The sequence below is a fragment of the Pongo pygmaeus genome, chromosome 9 (genome assembly GCF_028885625.2).
Source record: "Pongo pygmaeus isolate AG05252 chromosome 9, NHGRI_mPonPyg2-v2.0_pri, whole genome shotgun sequence".
Taxonomy (NCBI): Eukaryota; Metazoa; Chordata; class Mammalia; order Primates; family Hominidae; genus Pongo; species Pongo pygmaeus.
In genome coordinates this window covers 119,289,509-119,310,060 of record NC_072382.2, presented here as the reverse complement: position 1 = coordinate 119,310,060, position 20,552 = coordinate 119,289,509, and the positions used below count along the sequence as shown (strand labels likewise).

Here is a 20,552-nt window from a genome sequence, read left to right as displayed (position 1 = left end):
CTCCAAGGACAAATAAAGCAGAGTAAAGAGTTGGGCAGGGACGAGGGACACAGTCTAATTTTTAGAGAGCGGTCAGACAAGACTTCTCCAAGGAGCTGTCCACTAAGCAGAGACCTGAGTGAGGCCAGAAGTAAGTCAAGGAAAGAGCATTTCAGGCCTAAAAGGAATTGTGACAGCAAAGGCCTTGGGGTGGAAGTGTGCAAATGCACATGCAGACACACGCATTTTAAAATCCCCATAGTAGATGATCCTCAAGGGTTATTGCAGCTCCAACATTCCTTAAGCCGTGAACTTCTAAATCGCTGGGGGAGAAAGGTTCTTAAGGATGGTCTGCTTTATTTCTTCTATTCAAGACTGAAATCCCCTATGCAATATCTCAGCCAAGGGTTTCTTCAGCATCAACTTAAATACCCCCGGTGACAGGAGACTCACTACCTGACAAAGACACTCATTCCAACTTTTTTTTATTATTATTACTATACTTTAAGTTCCAGGGTACATGTGCACAACGTGCAGGTTTGTTACATAGGCATATATGTGCCATGTTGGTTTGCTGCAGCCATTAACTCGTCATTTACATTAGGTATTTCTCCTAATGCTATCCCTCCCCCCAGCCCCTCGCCCCCCGACAGGCCCCAGTGTGTGATGTTCCCCGCCCTGTGTCCAAGTGATCTCATTGTTCAAATCCCACCTATCACTCATTCCAACTTTTTATAGCCCTGACTTAAATTTTTTTCAACTTTAATTGTGGTAAAATACACATAACATAAAATTTACCATCTTAATCATTTTTAAGAGTTAAGTTCAGTCATGTTTAAGTTCAGTTGCCTTTTGTAAAACTGAAACTCCATTCCCATTAAACCAGCAGTCCCCCACTGGTTTCATGGAAGACAATATTTCCATGACAGGGGTAGGGGGATACGAGACAGGGGTAGGGGGATACAGGGTGAAACTGTTTCATTTCAGATCATCAGGCATTAGATTCTCATAAGGAGCATGCAACCTAGATCCCTCATAGGCACAGTTCACAATAGGGTTCTCACTCCTGTGAGAATCTAATGCTGCTGCTGATCTGACAGGAGGAAATGCTCGCTCGCCTGCCACTCACCTCCTGCTCTGGGGCCCAGTTACTAACAGGCCACGAACAGGTACTGGTCCACAGCCCCAAGGTTGGGAATCCCTGCATTAAACAACTCCCCCTTTTCCCTCCCTCTAGCCCCTAGCAACCACCATTCCACTTTCTGTCTCTTTGAACTTGACAACTCCAATACTTCCTATAAGTAAAGTAGAATCATGCCATATTTGCCTTTTTGCAGTTGGCTTATTTCACTTAGGATAATGTCCTCAAGATTCATCCATGTTGAAGCATGCGCCCAAATTTCCATCTTTTTCAAGACTGAATAATATTCCATTGTATGTATATATCACATGTCGTTTATCCATTTGTCTGTTGATGGACAGTTTGGTTTCTTCCACCTTTTTGGCTATTGTGAATAACGCTGCTATGAACATGGGTGTGCAAATATCTCTCTCCCTGCTTTCAATTCTTTTGGATATATACCCACAAGTGGAATCACTGGATCGCATAGTAATTCTATTTTTTATTTTGGGGGGAACCATCATACTATTTAATCTTGACTTTTGAATGCTCACTTTTGTGAGCATCTGGCAAACCTCTTGCCACTGCTAATTAGACCTTTATTCCTTTTTTTTTTTTTGGACAGAGTTTTACTCTTGTTGCCCAGGCTGGAGTGCAATGGCACGATCTCAGCTCACTCCAACATCCACCTCCTGGGTTCAAGCGATTCTCCTGCCTCAGCTTCCTGAGTAGCTGGGATTACAGGCACCCACCACCAGGCCCGGCTAGTTTTTGTATTTTTAGTAGAGATAGGGTTTCACCACATTGGCCAGGCTGGTCTCGAACTCCTGACCTCAGGTGATCCACCCTCCTTGGCCTCCCAAAGTACTGGGATTATAGGCGTGAGCCACTGCGCCCAGCCTAGACCATTTTTCTTAAAGGTCTAACTAGATGTAGTAGAAATAGTGATTAGCAGGACAAGAGGTTTACCAGGTGCAGAAACACTCAGAAATGGGAGTGGGTTTAATCTGGGAAGGCTTCCTGAAGAAGGTGAATTTCCAGCTGGGATCAGACTTTTCTGAGTTGCAGTTTCCTCGTGAGTGAAATGGGGACAAAACTGCTATAGAGTTTTGGGAAATTTCATTCACGCATTCATCCTGGAAACACGTATTGAGTGCCTGTTTTATGACCGGATTGAAATGGGAATGCATTGGAGGATTTTGAGCAGAGGAGCCGCAAGATCCGACTTGGATTGAAAGCATTGCTCTGGCTGCGTGCTGGGGACAGAAGGAGGAGGGGCGGGGTGGATTCAGGGTGGCCAGTCAGGAGGCTGCTGGCCCCTGCCTCATTCAATCCTTTCCCTTCCTTTGCTCTAGAGGCTGCAGTGGGATCTGTCCAGTTCATATCCTCCCCCAAACCCCCAGTTTCCCCCTCCTCCCCTATCTATCACCTTCTCCCCACCACATTCCCCCTTACCCCCTCCCTGAGAGCAGAGCAGCCAGGGCCCCACCTTTGCAGAGGGTGGCTTCTCTCTGTCCAGCCCTCTGGGGCTGCCAGAAGCCCAGAGGTTTCTATCAATTATCTCTCTCTGGCTCCTGCAGCTCCAGGGAGTCTCCAAAGCCCAGCTCTCTGACCTTTTAGAAAAAGACAGAAAAGATGCTGTCAGCTCACTTAACACCTGTGCGCAGGGCCTCAGAATTGCCAAGGAGGCTTCTTCATCTCCAAGCTCCCCGCTCTCCAACCCAGCTCCTGAGGAGGAAGGAGAGAGTCTACCTGCAGGAGGCCTGACCGCAGGAGGCGCTGGGGGCCCGGCAGCCCCAACCTCAGCTACTCTGGCCCTTCATCTTCCTGAGATGACATTGAGCCAGCCACCCACGTGCTGGGGACTTTTACACTCAGTATTTAACTTAATCCTCCCAACGGCCCTGTGACATCAGTTCTATTTCTTTTCTCCATTTTCCTGAAGAAGAAATGGGGCTTGCACTAGTATAGTGGGATCATGGAGACGTCAAATTGTCAATGCGTGTGAAGAGTCTTTGCAAATTGATCTCATCCAGGGGTTCTCTGCCCTGCGCATTAGACACTCCCTACAGCTCTTTAAAAAATCCATTCCCAGACCACCGCACCCTCAGAGATTCAGAGTTTCATTTGAAAAGATCCTTTGATGATTCTAATGTACAAACATGGTTGAAAACACTCACCAAATCCAAATTCCCCTCTTTTTACGGATGGGAAACTGAGGGTCTGAGAGAAGACTGGACCTCCCTAAAGGCACCCTGGGTGAGCTGCCCAGAGCTGCCATGAGAAATCACTACAAACTGGGTGGCTGTAAACAACAGTGTTCTGGAGACTGGAAGTCCAAAATGGAGGTGCTGGCATGGCCAGTCTCTCTCTACAGGCTCTAGGGAAGGGTCTTTCCTGGCCTCTCCTAGCTTCTGATGGCTGCTGGCAATCCTTGCGTTTCTTTGCTGTTAGGTGCATCCTCCTGCCTCTGCTTCCACCTCTGCACAGCACTTTCCCTGGGTGCGTGTCTGTGTCCAGATCGCCCTCTTCTTAGACGAACACTAGTCATAATAGAACTCAGGGCTCAATCTAACCTAAGAGAACCCCATCTTAACTTGATTACATTTGCAAAGACCGTATTTCCAGTAACGTCACATTCACAGATCCTGGGGGGCATTAATTTGTCGGGGGGATGCTATTCAACCCAGGATACACCCCAACATGAGTGGCAGAGCCTGGACTCCAACCTGGCCTCCTATATCCCCACCCTGGGCTTTCCCCACCACCCCTGGTGGCCCAGCCCCCCTTTGTACAGCTCCTTTTACTCATAGCTTCCACAAGACCTTCCACAGCCTTCCCCAGTACCCCAGCACTGACAGCCACACCTTCCATGGTGGAAGGATATTGTCTTCTAACTGTGGGATCCCAGAGGGCAGAGACCAAGTCCAGGACTTCTCCCATGGTGCCCAGACCAAGACCTGGAGACACTCCAGAAAGACGTGATAGATTCAGCCAAACTGAGCTGGATGGATGAGTGCTCCTCCAGGAGGCAGTGAGGACCTCACTGACAGAAGCGACCAGGCAGAGGCTGGCTGACCATATGTCCCTATGAGTGGTGCTGTCATTCTAGGAGAGTCAGTCCAGCACAGAGCTTTGGAAGAGCATAGGAAGTCGACTAATGGTCCAGGCTTTACCACCGTCTAGCTGTGTGACCTTGGATGGATTATGTAACCTCTCTGTGCTTCAGTTAATAATAATAGTATCCATTTCAAAGGGTTGTGGGGATTAAATGAGATAATGTATGTAAAGTCATTGGCCTAATTTGTAATAGCTACTCAATAAATACTTAGCTTTAAAAAAAGTAGAGTCCTGCTCGAGATCATAGAGGAAAGGGGATGGCAAAACAGGTCAGGGTCTTTGTGGTAATAATAAAAAGAAGAAAAGCAGAAACCAACCACTCCCCTAGTCATAAGCATGTAGATAGATGATATCACAGCCTTTGAAATATGTCGATCAAGCAATGTCAAGGGCACAGTCAGCATTTAAACGTAGCTCTGTGTCTTGGTTTTAGAGTCTAAAGGAATGGCACGCTCCAGCCTAAACCCACAGGGACACTGTTGGCATTTGGGGTGGAACAGTTCTTTGTGACTCAAGCTCCCTTGGCCCCTAACCACTAAATGCCCTTAGCAACCCCAAATTATGCTGTCAACCCCAAATGTCCCACCTCCCCCCACCTTTCCAAGTGGCCTCAGGATTGGTGCTGGATCCGGAGGTACTGGCTGCCATTTTATCCTTCTCCTGTGGGACCCAGCCTGCCTCAAAGCAGAGAACGTGGGCCAGCTACTCTTCTCCCTTCCCAGGGATGGCTAGTTGCATCTGGGGTGCAGAGCATGGGCTGCCAGCCCGGGAGGCCAGCCATGTTGTCCAACCCTGGCCCATCTCCATCCCCAAACAGCGGGCCGGGCCTCCCTCTGCTCTCCACACTGTATGAGGCTCACTCCACAGGCCTCTTTCTCCTTCCTTCCCCAGCAGGGTCCACCATCCGATGCTCATCAAACATGCAGAACTGATGTTGCACAAGCCTCCCTGAGGGGACTAACATCATACCCCTGATTTCTCCTTCCCCTCTCGCGCTGTGCATCCCCCTGGCTGCAGCCTGCCTTTGTTTCAGGAGGAGCAAAACACTGTGTCTGAAAACGTTACTGCAATTAAATATGCACAAGAAGGGGGGGAGGGAGGGGAAAATGAGGACAATGAAGGATGTGGAACATCAGATGCAGCTGCTGCTTGTTGCTATAGAAACCCTAGCTCCCCACCACCATCAAGGCAGCATCAGCTCCCCACCCTCCACCCCCTACCCCTGGTTTAAAATCCTCGTAGGGCCAAGCGCTCTGTTTGTCCTGAGGTGCTGGGAGATGCAAGATCACAGGGTCCTAGCTGTCCAGGGCTGGAGCACCTGTCGGCTGTGAGCATTGATTTCTGTGTCTTTCCTGCTTTTCCTCACCCCACCATCACTACCTCCCGACACTGGTACTTCTGATTGGCAGCAACACCCTCCAGTAGTTCTGCATTCCAGTCCCAGTTACATAATAAATTACAAGAGAGCTTCCGCGTTTGACTTTGGGATGTCACAACATGGAGACAAAACGGCACATGCGGAGTCCACTGGGGAGCCGGCTTTCTCCGTGCTTCCTCAGTTCCTCTGACAGCCAGCTGCAGGGCTTGGCGCCCTCCATCTTCCTTCTCGTCCTCACCCGCAGCCCTGAGTGGGGGTCTGCCTAGTTGCGGGGTCTGCCCGGCTGTGGTCTGTGTGCTGGAGCCGGGCAGAGCGGGGTGTCCACAAACTCCAGGTTCCAGAAGATGGGCAGGCTGCCAGATGGCCAAGTGCTCATCTGGGAGGATCCCCAACAAGATGTAGCTCAACCACGATCAATGGGAAGTTCCAGACTCTGGCCCACATAACCACTGTCCAAGGACAGAGAGAGGGAAAGTGGCATGGCAGCAGCTCACAGAGACAGGGCCAGGGTCTTTAGTTGACTTCAAGGAGAGTAGTATAACGGGGGTGCCTCCCTCCTCCCACACCATCCCCAAGACAAGGTGATGCAGCCTGAGGCTGGGTGTTGGTAGTCTTGCTCTACTCTACTCTGATGGGCTAAGTCTAATCTTAGAGGCTTTCAAAGTGGGGCACAGTGTCTGACACATAGTAGGTCCAGTCCTATACGGAGATGTGCGGGAGGGAGGAAAGAAAGGAGGGAGGGAGGGGCAATTGGAATTGTAGATAAACCAAAGTTATGAAGTTATTTGAAACTATATTAAATAAATAACTATTTAAAAATAAAATCCCTGTCATCCCAGTTCTTTGGAGGGCCAAGGCAGAAGGATCCTTTGCATCCAGGAGTTTGAGACCAGCCTGGGCAACATAGGGAGACCTCATCTCTACAAAAAAAATTTTTTTAATTAGCCAGGTGTGGTGGTGCATGCCTGTGGTCCCAGCTGCTGGGGAGGCTGGGGTGCGAGGATCGCTTGAGCCCAGGATGTCAAGGCTGCAATGAGCTGTGATCACACCACTGCACTCAGTCTGGGTGACAGTGTGGCAGTCTGTCTCAAAAAATATATAAAATGGAAATAAAATCCTAAGGCTGTTAACCCTGAAGAAAATTCAAAGGGCATCACAGCTGCCTTCCAGTGCATGAGGGAGTATGTCAGGAACACGGGTTTCGGCTGGTTCAGCGGGGCGCCAGTGAGTCAAAGCAGGACACACGGAGGGAGCGCCAAGAAGATCAGTGGTCACCAAGGAAGACTGATCTAAAAGTCAACTTTGGAATGGGCTGCTGAGTGAGGGAGGGAGTTCCCCAGCCCCAGAGATATTCAAACAAAGGCTGGAGAACCTTTGTCAAAGATATCGTTGCACACTCAGCTTTTCAGCCCTGCAGTTCTACAGCCTCCAGTGGCAGAAGGTGCCCTATGGTGAGGTCCCCACCTCCAGGTGCTGAGAATCTTGGACTTGTGCTTGGGATGGTGGAGGGAGATGGGTGGGATACCACAGAATATTCCTCACAGGAGCAGAGCTCTCATCTTGGCTGAGGGGATGTCACTTAGGCCTCAGGTAGGAGGAAGCAGACCTCTAAATAATAGGGCTGGGAAGGGCATGGAACTGCCCAAAATGTTTCCCTCTGCCAGCCTGACATGTGGTGCTATTGGGTTCTTCCCGTGGGTTCAGCATGATCCTCTCCCCTGCAGCTTTGAAGTCACTATCACTATCCTGATTCCAAGGCCCCCTCCCAGTGGAAATGCAGCCTGGGCCCTCCAGGCCTGCCTGGGAAACCCCCAAAGAGGAGGCAGAGGACCCCAGGGTTCGCCTCTCCATCTCAGTCTGGCTTCAGTGGGAGGACACATCCATAAGCTTAGGGAGTCTAGTGCAAACCCCGCCCCCAACCCTCAAGTCCAGTTTTCTCCTTTAAATCAGCCTTTATCGGCTCAAGGTCAGGGTGAGCCTTAGGACCTTACACAAGGAAATCCACTTCCCCTCTGGGATGGGGAGGGGGGGTCTTGTGTCGCAATCTGCAAAGTGGGTACGCTGCCACCTGTGCTTCCTGCTCCCCTGCCAGGTCCCAACAGTCGGGGCAGAGATGGCTGTGGCAGTGGCAGAAGGCATAGAGCACAGTGCCTGTCCTCTTCACTGCCTTGCACACAACGGGTGTTTGAGAACTGTTTGAATGATTATTGTGTATCTGCCCCTCCTTGTCCCCATCCTGGTATAGCTTTGCCTCAATAATCATTTGTTGAGTGAATAAAGGGTTTAAATTGAGAGAAGGGGATGGAGGCTTATGTGTAGTTCCATGTAGAGGGACAACTGGGAGTCAGAAGTTCCAGTCCACTTCCTGGCTGTGCGACCTGGGCCAGTTACTTTACTACAAGCCTCAGTTTCCTTCTTTGTAAAATAGAGCTAGCATCTCAAACAGTTGTAAAAGCCAAAGAGCAAGGAATATGAAAGAGTTCTGCAAACTCTTGCAAAGAGGTAGGAAAGATGAGAACTAATATTCACTTAGTGAGGGATTATTCTGCACCAGACACTTTATTATTTTTATTTTTACTTTTTTAGAGACAAGAGTCTCACGCTGTCGCCCAGGCTGGAGTATGGTGGTGTGATCACGGCTCACTGCAGCCTTGACCTCCTGGGCTCAGGCAATCCTCCTGCCTCAGCCTCCCAAGTATCTGGGACTACAGACATGCCCTACAAAACCCAGCTAATTGTTTAATTTTTTTTTTTTTTTTTTTTTTTTATAGACAGGGTCTCCCTATATTGCCCAGGCTAGTTTCCAACTCCTGGTCTCAGGTGATCCTCCTGCCTCAGCCTCCCAAAGCATTGGGATTACAGGTGCGAGCCACCACACCTGGCCCCATTTTTTAAATCTGTACACCCACCCCATTATTTGTAGCCTATTGTACAGATAAGCCTCAGAGAGGTTAAGTAACTTTCCCAAGGTCACACAGCCTATAAGTAGAAGAGTTGGATCAGGACCCAGATCTCAGTCTAACTCTAAAGCCCAGCTTCTTTCTGTTAAACCCTGGAGCATCTACACTGAAAGGAACAATTACTATCATTTCTACTTGTCATTTTGTTTGTGTGTGAAAATCCTCATCTGTCAGAGATGCTACCCTGCCTCTGAGGCAGTACCAAACCGGGAAGTAACGAACTATGTCCTGATTGTGTCTCCAGAAAACAGATTTTTTATTACCTACCACGGCGGGCTGTACATCTCTGACGTACAGAAGGAGGACGCCCTCTCCACCTATCGCTGCATCACCAAGCACAAGTACAGCGGGGAGACCCGGCAGAGCAATGGGGCACGCCTCTCCGTGACAGGTAGGGGAGAGGGCCTGGGGAGAACGGGGCGGGCTGGGAAGGGAGGACACCAGGCCATCCCTGGAACTTGGCGTGTCCCACCGCAGATGGAGGAGCCCCCTGTGTACTCAGGGAAATCAGAGAAAGAGATTAAAGAAATCAGGTACTGAAACCACCAAGGAAGACCTCTTTGCTATGTTTTCATTTTCAAATAATGAGGCTACGAGACTCACCCTCTTTTTCCCTTTTTTTTTTCTGTTTTTTGCCTTTCCTGTCAGGAAGCTCATAGATAAAATCTGATACTCAAACATAGTAACTATTAGTGTTGCTTTTGCTGGGGGTGGGGGGATTGCATTTCCATGCCTCTAGGTGCTTTTGAGTATTCTATCTTTTCTTTCTTTTCCTTTCTTTCTTTCTTTCCTCCCTCCCTCCCTCCTCCCTCCTCCTCCCCCCTCCTCCCCCCCCTTCCCTCCCTCTTCCCTCCCTCTTCCCTCCCTCTTCCCTCCCTCTTCCCTTCCCTTCCTTTCCCTTTCTTTCTTTCTTTTTTCTGAGACAGAGTTTCTCTCTTGTTGCCCAGGCTGGAGTGCAATGGCGTGATCTTGGCTAACTGCAACTTCCGCCTCCTGGGTTCAAGCAGTTCTCCTGCCTCAACCTCCTGAGCAGCTGGGATTACAGGCATGCGCCACCACGCCCGGCTAATTTTTGTGTGTTTTAGTAGAGACAGGGTTTCACCAAGTTGGCTAGGCTGGTCTTGAACTCCTGACCTCAGGTGAGCTGCCTGCCTCAGCCTCCCAAAGTGCTGGGATTGCAGGTGTGAGCCACTGCGCCCAGCCTGAGGATTCTATCTGATCAGTGAGTACACATGTATCTTTTGTCATAGGCCAGCTCGCAACATTTGAAAGCAGGCAGAACATAATTTATAAACAAAATATTTCCAAACAGAACAGAGGATTCTTCTTTTGGGGTGATTATAGCTTCTCGGGAGGGACGGAAACCGGTGTTTATTGAATCCTCCTGTGTATCTGGGATTCCCTCATTTGTTTCTGTCAGGGACCGTCATAGCCCTGTGAGGTGTGTGCTGTTCCCCCTATTTTTACAGGCGAGAAAACCAAATCTTAGGGAAGCCAAGCGACTTGCCAGAGCTATTTAACCAGTGGGAGGCACAGCCAGAATTCAAACTCTGAACCCCTGGCCTCGGGGTCCTCCCAGCTACAGGACCCCATAGAAGGGGTCAGTTGAACGCCCATACCCACGCTGAGGTCACAGAGGCGCTCCTCAAGGAAGGCTTTCTGAACAGTGGTTTCCAAACTCTTTGACCGCCGCGCCCAGACAGACGTTCTTATCACAGCCTGCGCAATGCACACTGGCATTTTCTACCATGCTCGTTGCAAGGCGCTCTGGAGTTTTCTATTCTATTCTATCTAATTCTGATTTCTCTAAATGCTGGCCACAACTCACCAAATGGATTTCACAACCTCTGAACAGTTTGCGGGTTGTGAGTTGAAAATCTCTGTCTTGAGATTGGAGTTTTTGGAATGGGGATGAATGCTAAGTCAGAACACCTGGCTTTTGGGATTACACTCATGAAATCTCACAGCCTCTCTAGGCCTCTGGAAAAGGAACCAGTCTAGGTGGCTGGTCTGATTCTGTCCGCCTCTGGTGCTCAGAGCTCTGCCCTGAGTTTGGTGGTTTGGTGATGAGCTCTGCCCTGACCCACAGAGACTCTCCAGGACCCCTCCTTGTCTGTCACATGTGGGGCAAGGCCAGGAGATCAGGAGCTGGGAGGGCAACAACCCGGCTCCCGATTCACCCCTGTGTCTTCAGCGCCTGGCCCTGTGCCTAACACACAGTAGGTGCCAAGTAAATATTTATGGCATTAATCAATGCCGAGGGAAACCGTGCTGTCATAAGGGTAGGGGACGGGGCTGCTCCGTGCGGCCCCATCTTTGTGGCTTGACTTCGGAATCCGCAGCCCAATTTCCAAAGGGCTCGCCTCAAAAATGACAGGGACTTGTTTGTATGGTGTTTTGCATCTCATTTGCATGCTTATCCTGCAATGTGGGAAAGACACAGAAATCCCCTTCTTGCAGGCCTGCTCCCTTCTCTTCCGTGAATATTTGGCCCCTTCATCCTCTAGTCTCCTGGTTGGACCCCTAGCTTTTGGGGGCACTAGGCAAGAGTTCCTCCAAAAGAGACATTCTTTGAACTGGAGGCCATGCCAGCCCTTCTTCCCCTCCTCTTTCACCACCAGCTTCCGGGAGAAGGGGCGAGGGGGAGGAGACTCACAGATAAAGCCCAAATAGAAAAGCGGGCATGAAGATGGGACGGTACCCAGACAGACAAGAGAGAGGCCCCGGCACAAAGAGAGATTGGCACAGGGCAGGGGAAAGGCAGAACGGAGAGACGTGCACAGAGACAAAGGAAGCGAGCGAGGGGGCTCCAGGGAGGGGGCACATGCGGCGACGCGGGGCCCTGATGTGATGGGATGTGACAAGGCGATCTGCAAGCTGCTTGTCTCGGCAAAAATGCAACTGATACTGGAGCAAGCAGTGCCGAGGGAGTTGGCACTGGGGAGCCCAGAGCCCGTCTCAGGCTCACCCGCCCCTCCCCATTGCACTTGGGAACCACTCCCCAGAGCTGAGGGTGGAGATCAGTCCCCAGAGAGAGGCAGGGCACGAGTGTCCGCTGAGATGTTTCAGTCTCTAGAGGCCAGGACCCTCGAGAGCTCCTGGGGCTTGTTGCGGGTAAAAATGGTACAAATGGCAGTGCATTGGAGGTGGTCAGTTCATGAGAACAGGAACCACATTTGTGGTCTCTTCAGCACTCAGGGCTAAAGTTGCTGGGGGTGGGGAGAGATAAGGAGGTGTATTATTAAGATGGCAGTTATGAATTAGGCCAAACTTTCCATCTCCGCCTCAACACTCACTAGTGGTGCAGCCTGGCATAAAATAATGTTCCAAACCTCAGCTGCCTCATCCGGAAAATGGGAGTAACAAAATGTACTCCTACTGGGTTGCTGTGAGAATGAAACAGAATATCTCCTATTAAGAAAGGCCAGGCTTGGTGATTCAGGCCTGCAATCCTAGCACTTTGGGAGGCCAAAGCAGGTGGCTCACTTGAGGATAGGAGTTCAAGACCGGCCTGGCCAACATGGCAAAACCCCGTCTTTAACGAAAATACAAACATTAGCCGAGTGTGATGGCACATACCTGTAATCCTAGCTACTTGGGAGGAGGAGGTAGAGAATCGCTTGAACCAGGGAGGCAGAGGTTAGCAGTGAACCGAGATCGTGAGATCACACCACTGCACTCCAGCCTGGGTGACAGACTGAGACTCTGTCTCCAAAATAAATAAATAAATAGATAAATACCGCCTATAAAAAGCTTAGCTACTGCCTGACACAGGAAGCTCTGGACAGACAGTAGCTGCTACTATTATTGTCAGTGGTTGTTATTCTGTTGTTGCTACATTGTTATTCCTACTACATTCCTAAGCGGGGGGGGGGGGGGGGGGGGGGGGGGGGGGGGGGGGGGGGGTGGGGGGGGGGGGTGGGGCCGGCGGCGGCAACTTTCATTTTTCTGTATTTTCCAAGTTGCAGAGGCAGTTGCAAGAATAGTCTGTGCCTCCACAAAATACAACCTAATCATAATCATTCCATACATCTAGGTGCTTTTTTAGAGCTTACCAAGTGCTTTCAGGTGTGTTAACTCACTCTATCCCCACAATAACTCAGTGGGATGGGCATTGTCATCTGCAGTTATAAAGGAGGAGACCAGTGGTCAGAGAGGCTGAGGGACTGGAATCAGATTCCCCAGCTCACAAAGGACAGAGCCAGGTGCAGAAGCCATGCTCCTGGTGGTGCCCTAACCACCTAACCACTGCAGTGCTGTTCAGCTGGCTATGGGGGGGGAGGTCCCAGCAGCCTCCCCAGGGCATCTCAGACTCCCAGCCAGCCTAGCCTAGCTCCAGTGCACCCCCAGCAGTTTCTCAAGCCTGACCATCTGTCTCCCCCAGCCCTGCTTCAGTGCTAGGAGCGCCCGGTCCCCCCGGGCTGTCGCCGTGTACACGCCGCAGCATTTTACTTCTGCTCTGGAGTAATGAAAGAGGTTTCTTTCCCTCAGAATTTAATTTCACGCCTGAGCCTCAGTGATTAATTCCCTCCCCCCGCCCCTTCCTCCTCCACACTGATGGCCCCTCCGCTTGTAAATTCTGCAGTGTGCCACGGAATTTGTGTATTTTGCATCAATTAAGTGTCACATTGAGTAATTCTTCCCTGGCACTGGGTTTGTTTATCCCAGCCATTCCCACCGGGTTGGGGCTGGGAGAAGAGGCCACAGACTCTGGGAGGCAGGGCACGTGGGCTCTAGATAGTAATTGTCCCGCACATCTGCAGCTGGATTGAGCGTCTAAAGCGCTTCCTCACACCTGTACCACTGGTTGCCTGCAACGGCCTTGTGAAGTCTGGAGGCAATGTTACCACCTCCACCAGGGCAGGTGGGGAAACTCGGGCTCTAGGAGATCACAAAACTTGCCCAAGGTCACAGGGCTTCTGAGTGACCCAGGCAGAACTTGCCCCTGGAGAGCCTGATTCCCAGCCCAGGCTCCTTCTGTAGCCCACAGGCAGCCCCTGACGAGCACTGGAAGGTAGGAAGAGAACAGAGATTCTTTCCCCTAGAGAGGAGAATTCTCACCCCAACCCCTCTCCAGGGCAATTGCTGAGGACAGAAGAAAGCTCCCATTAGTGAAGGGACCACTATCCACTCCTAAGCAAAATTTAAGATTTTAGATTATTCCATCTCAGATGCCATTTACTGAACAAGGGTGGGGGAGACCTGGCTTCTGATCTTAGCTCCATGTTGTGATCCCAGGCAGGTCCCTGTACATCGCTGGTCTCAGCATCCTCATCTCTTTGTGCCTCAAGCTCCCTAAGCCAGCTCTATAATTCCACAAGTCTATACAGTTCTGCAACGTGGATTTCTATCTAGAAAAATCAGACTACTGGCCTGCCCATGCCTGAGTGCCCCATTCATCCTCGCTAGACATTTATGGTTCAGCAGCCTGGGGAGATACAGCAGCGGTTTAACGCCGCCTTGAGGAGCTCAGTCTTCCAGGTGCTGATTGCCCTTGGAAGGGGCAGTGCTGATGGGGGCTGCCTCTGGAGAGTCACTTGGGGTGGCAGAGGGCAAGAGGGTGGGGAAATGGGGAGACTCCCTTTATGACATGCTCTTCTATACTTTCTGAAGTTTTGCCAAGTGTATATATTATCTATTTTATCTGTTAAAACACTTTTAAAGCTTGTATTAGTATTAGTATTATCATTATTTTTGAGACAAGATCTTCCTCTGTTGCCCATGATGGAGTACAGTAGCACAATCATAGCTCACTGCAGCCTCACATCTCTGGCTCAATTGATCCTCCCACATCAGCCTCCTGAGTAGCCGGGACCACAGGCTTGTGCCACCACACCTGGCACTATAGTCGTGTGTGTGTGTGTGTGTGTGGTTTTGTTTGTTTGTTTGTTTGCTTGGTAGACATGGGATCTCACTATGTTGCCCAGGCTGGTCTCCAACTCCTGGGTTCAAGTGATCTTCCCACCTCGGCCTCCCAAAGTGCTGGGATTACAGGCATGAGCTACTATGCCTGACCTATTATTAAAACATTTATTTTAAAATAAGGGGAAGTTCTGAGCTGGGCATGGTGGCTCGTGCCTGTAATCTCAGCACTTTGGGATTATTTTAAAATAAGGGGGAGTTCTGAGCTGGGCACAGTGGCTCATGCCTGTAATCTCAGCACTTTGGGAGGCCGAGGCGGGTAGATCACGAGGTCAGGAGTTCAAGACCAGCCTGACCAAGATGGTGAAACTCCGTCTCCGCTAAAAATACAAAAATTAGCTGGGCATGGTGGTGGGCACCTGTAATCCCAGCTTCTCAGGAGGCTGAGACAGAGAATTGCTTGAACCCAGGATGCGGAGGTTGTAGTGAGCCAAGATCACACCACTGCACTCCAGCCTGGGCGACAGAGTGAGACTCTGTCTCAAAAAAATAAAAATAAGAATAAATAACAGGGAGTTCTTTGAAAATAAAATGAAAGAAAAAGAAAAATCTGTGGGAGTCATTGAGAGTGGCCTGAGGGAGGCATTCAGAAGAGGTGACATTTAAGCTGGTTTGTGAAAGATGAGTAGGAGCTGGCCAGGCAGAGCAGGCTGGCTGGGCATTCAGGTGACCCAGGTGACCCAGCACACCACTGCAGGGTTCCATGGAGACAGGGGACAGTGTAGGCAGGCCAGGCCAACTCGTTGGCCCAGATCATAGAAGGTCTTGTCGTTCAGGATAAGCAGCAGAGGTGTGTTGTGTAGGTGAGGGGCATCCTGGGGAGGTTTAAAACAGGAGGAGATCCCCCAGGGGCAGGAAACCCAGAGAGGCCTTGGAGGGTGGGAACGAGCCTGAGAGGGCCGACAGGACACCACTCAGAAATGCCTGGGCATTGCACACAGAATCCTGCCCGCAGGCGCTATGGTTTTCTGCAGCTTCAGGCCACAGGAATGCGAAATAGAGGATTGTCACAGGTGACTGGTGGGGCTTCTGAATCCTTCTAGGCTCTGATGGAAATGCACTGGTCATTTCTGAATATGTCCAGAGTTTAGGCAGAAGACAGAGCAGGAACAGATAGATCACCCTCCCATCTCCCAGTAGGCCCAGAGAGATACTTAACATGAATTGCAAACTTGAGACGTCATGACACATCACTGCTCTACAGCCTGGGCCAGAATCCAGGAACACAGCTGGGCGTGGTGGCTCAGGCCTGTAATCCCAGCATTTTGGGAGGCCAACGCAGGCGGATCACCCGAGGTCAGGAGTTCGAGACCAGCCTGGCCAACATGGTGAAACCCTGTCTCTACTAAAAGTACAAAAAATAGCTGGGTGTGGTGGTGCGTGCCTGTAGGCCCAGCTACTTGGGAGGCTGAGACAGGAGAATTGCTTGAACCTGGGAGGTGGAGGTTGTAGTGAGCCAAGATCACACCACTGCTCTCCAGCCTGGGTAAGAGAGTGATCGAGACTCCATCTCAAAAAAAAAAAGAAGCCTCCTCTCCGTGGGAAAGGAGTTCTCATGCACACCTTCTCCCTCCCTGCACGTCTTGCTCTCTTCCCGCTTCTTCCCTTCTTCCATCTGTCTCTCTGTCTGTCACTCTAGTCCCGGACTCCATCATATCCTCTCCTCCTCCCAGTCCCTGCTGGGAATCCCAGTCAAAGTTGTCTGGGGCTTGGTCTGGCCTGAGCACAGAAGACACAGTGCACCCTCCCTGAAATGTTCCTCTGGAGCCACCCTGGAAACTGCTTGCTATGGGCGCCAATGGGCAGCAGGCTCCTGTCTGGGTGCTTGCCTTCCCTCCCCCAGCCCCACTTCATCCCACCCAGGGCTGGCCAGGGCTGCCGACCCTCTCTGCCTTCCAGACCCTGCTGAGTCGATCCCCACCATCCTGGATGGCTTCCACTCCCAGGAAGTGTGGGCCGGCCACACTGTGGAGCTGCCCTGCACCGCCTCGGGCTACCCTATCCCCGCCATCCGCTGGCTCAAGGATGGCCGGCCCCTCCCGGCTGACAGCCGCTGGACCAAGCGCATCACAGGGCTGACCATCAGCGACTTGCGGACCGAGGACAGCGGCACCTACATTTGTGAGGTCACCAACACCTTCGGTTCGGCAGAGGCCACAGGCATCCTCATGGTCATTGGTGAGTCGGGGAAGCCCCTTCTGCAGCCCCAGTAACCTTTGAGAGCACCTCAGGGGTCGGGGGAGGAGTGTGGCCGACAGCTGGACCTGTCTCTGACCAGGCCCTGGGAATAACCCTGGCTGACTGGGGAAGGCAGTCTGGTATCCTGGAAAAGCCCTTGGCTTGAAATCAGGAGGCCTGCCTTTTGTTTCTGGCATTAGCAGATAGTAACTGACTTTGGGCAAATCACATAAACATGACCATCAGCTCAGTGCCATTCTCTGTAAAATGGGAAAGTGGTCCCAGCCTTCCTACCTCCCAGAGGTCATGAGGCTCCAGTGGGATGAGGAGGGTGATGGTGTTGTGCTCGCCATGAGGGCAGGGCTTCCGGGCTTGTAGGGAGGTAGTGTCTGAACTAAGGGAAGCAAGGCAGCTGTCAATCCACTAGAGAGGACATACATCCCAATCCTAGGGTGACATTCAGGATGTTTCACTATCATTGATAGGGACACTGATTAATCAGATCAGAAACTGGCCATAAACGAGCAAATCGTCTCTGCCAGGACCTTCCAGCTGGATGTCAACCCTGGTTCCTTCCTATTCCTCCTCCTGCCCGTTCTAGGGGTCCAAGGAGCTGGTGTGGAGAGCCGGCAGCCTTAGCATACCCCTGCTGCTGAGGAGCTCCCAAGGCAGGCAGAGAGAGTAGAAGCAGATGGGCAAATGCCCTGGAAAGCACTCTGGATGAGGATTTGTGAGGCCCAGCTCACCCCTTTCCCCCTACTCCACCTCTGTCCACTCCTGTGTGACCCAGCCTTGGGGTTCCCATCTGTGAAATGAAGAGGTTCCTTCTAGCTCTGGCATCAAGAGTCTGACTCTCTGAGTTCCCTGCTCGCTAGGCTGCAGTGGGGCTGGGATCTGGAGACCCCTGAGGAAATGCCATGCCTCATGAGACAGGAATGAGGCTGTCATTACTAACAGCATCTTGAGGGTTATTCAACGTGGGCAGTGGAAAGAGAACATCCAGAGGTGATCCCACCTCTCATCCTAGTTGACCAAGGAAACTCTCCCCGCACTTCCCATTCATTGTGAGCATAGGGCAGTAGGGCTGCAGACCCTCAGGCTGACCAGAGAACCACAGCAGAGCCCACTCCTGGGCCTAGTGTCTGACTCCCCCAGCCCAGATAAGGGCTGAGTCTCCTTCCTCACAGTCAAGAGAGTCTTGAGAGTTGGAGTGTGTTTATCTACAGTGCCTGGAAGAGCGCCACCCCCAACACAAATTCACTGTCAAGATGGAAGAACAGAAAGCCCCAAGAAATGCTCTGGGATGGCAGTGCATGGTGCAAATGCTTAGGTTAAAACGCTGGAAGCCCTACTTCAGGGGCCTGGGAGTTCCTCTTGTACAAACAAGCCCTGGACAGCTGAGCAGACAGAGGATCAGGACTGGCACCTCCCTTCCTGCCCTAAGCACTGTCTGAAAAAGTTTATTCCAATATTACCTTCACCTCCTTCCCACCCTCCTGCTCTACACATACTCTCTCTCTCTCTCTCTCTCTCTCATTCTCTCCAAATAGGTCAGAAAGGCAACACACCCTCAAATCCTTGGAAAATTAGCAAACCTTCCTGTAGGTAAATGCAGTGTTCACAGCTCCTGCACCAGTGTATGCAGGCAAGCGGAGACACACACAGACACAGGCACACATGTTGAAAATGCACCTGCCCACCTCCCCATGTACACATGCACATGTATATGGTGCCCGTACCCATGCACAGCTACACAATCCCTTCACAGGAACATGCCCATATCCAAGTACACTCTCACAGATGTACAGCAAGTCACTACCTCCAGGTGTGTACACTCCCACACTGACCCTGAATGCATCTTCTCTGATCCCCAGCCCCCTACCCCTCCCCACAGCGGGCTTGTTTGGACCACCAAGGTTCAAGGGGAATCAACGTGACTTTTCGCCATCTTCCAGCCTCTCTACAGCCTCTCTCTGCCAGGTTCATGGAGAGGAAAGCAATGCTTTTCATACCCCCTACTCCTCCACGAAGCCCCCCACCCAACCTGCGCCAAGCCCACACAGGAGCAGTGAGGAGACGGTGGCTGGCAGAGCACTGGGAGCTCCGGCTGGCGACTGGGATGATCAGGAGGCCACCTGACTCAATGTGCACTGACATTTCCTGGAGAGCAGGCAGAGGCTCTGGGAAACGAGTAGGGAGAAGCAAGCATGCAGTCATTTATGCTCTAGCTGCACCCGGCCCACATGAGCTTGCAATCTTCCTGTCTCCTGCAGGCTTCCTCACTTGGGGTACTAAGCTATACAGGGAGCCTGAGCCCCCATACAGAACCCCTAGCCCATAGAGATCAAGGAGAGGTCAGTTTGGAGCTTGTAAATGGCTTGCTAAGCCAGTTAGACCATCAGTAATGACTCAGATCATGGTAGGCCTATGAAGCTGAGAGATGTCACCCTGCTCTCAAGTGGCCCACAGTCCAGAGGGAAAGAGAGACAGACACAAAAGAGGTGATGAAGAGACAGGGTGCTCAGTGTGGTGTGAGTTATACACAGGGGGGCTAGAGGAGGGATCCTTAGCCCAACCTGGGAGGGGGAGTGATGTCCAGGAAGGCTTCCTGGAAGAGGTGACACCGTGCAAAGGATGAGTAAGAATTAGGCACAGAATGCTCTAGGTGAGGCGCTGGGGCCAGAAACAGCCCAGGGTATGCAGAAATCACAGGCAGGTTGCTGGTGCTCTAAAGACCTATGGCTTTGGTGACAACCGAACCCCTTTGAACCCCTAGAGTCAGGCCCTTAGGGGCTTGAGGGCCTCAAATGCCATGCTGAATTGGAGTCATGGAAGTTCTGAGCAGCGAGTGGCTGGCTGCAGCATGGAGGACAGCTGGGGGGAGGCAGGGAGGTGCTGCCACGTGGATCCAGGTTGGAAGCTCCAGGTCTGCAGTGGGGCGATGCTGAGCAGGGGGTCCACAGATCCAACTAGAGGAAATCAGACCAGCAGCACATAGCAATGTATTATCTCCGCAAGTATGGGAGACAGCCTGCTGGGCCAAGGGTGCCCCCTCCTCCCGGTTTCTGAGGTGGGTGTTGGGGAGGATGACGAGCCAGTCAAGTCTCCGCCTTCCTCAGTGAGCCAGAGGGAGCCTCACACTCTCACCAGGCACAGGGACACATTTTAGGGGAGCACAGGCCATCAGAACAACAAGTACCAAGAGATCCCTCAGTCTGAGCCTGCCATTTAACAAATGAGTAAACTGAGGACTAGAGTGAGGAATTCCCCAGTCCCAGTCCACACAAGGGGTCTGGAGGCAGAACCTGGGCCTTTTGTGACCCCTAACTACCCCCAGCTACACTCCACTCACAGTAAGCCCTTTTTCTGTTCTTTCCTCCCTCCCATTTCCCCTCACGTCTCCCTGGCCCGGCCCAGATCCCCTTCATGTGGCCCTGACACCAAAGAAGCTGAAGACCGGCATTGGCAGCACGGTCATCCTCTCCTGTGCCCTGACGGGCTCCCCAGAGTTCACCATCCGCTGGTATCGCAACACGGAGCTGGTGCTGCCTGACGAGGCCATCTCCATCCGCGGGCTCAGCAACGAGACGCTGCTCATCACCTCGGCCCAGAAGAGCCATTCCGGGGCCTACCAGTGCTTCGCCACCCGCAAGGCCCAGACTGCCCAGGACTTTGCCATCATTGCACTCGAGGGTGAGCTGGGGCGCCAGGACACAGGAGGCAGGTTCAGGGCTGCCGAGCTCGTGCCCTCCCTCCTGCTGAGGTGGGAGCAATGCCAGGAGGCATTAAACCAGCGCTCACTACACACCAGGCCGGTGCACCATCTCACCCTAAGGGCCCTGTGTGGAAGCCCTTTTTTATATTTAAATCTTTTAAATCTTTTTCTCTTTTTTGA

The 20,552-nt window shown here is 51.6% G+C and overlaps 1 protein-coding gene across 2 annotated transcripts in view; it reads left to right on the top strand.

The window, feature by feature from the left end:
- Positions 1-20,552, top strand: part of DSCAML1 (DS cell adhesion molecule like 1) — a 366,272-nt gene that overhangs the window by 251,786 nt on the left and 93,934 nt on the right. For both annotated transcript variants that reach the window (XM_054439952.2, XM_054439953.2), the window contains exons 4-6: positions 8,802-8,948; positions 16,379-16,657; positions 20,075-20,350. In XM_054439952.2, the coding sequence (XP_054295927.1) occupies positions 8,802-8,948; positions 16,379-16,657; positions 20,075-20,350 (702 nt within the window). The remainder of the gene's footprint in view (positions 1-8,801; positions 8,949-16,378; positions 16,658-20,074; positions 20,351-20,552) is intronic.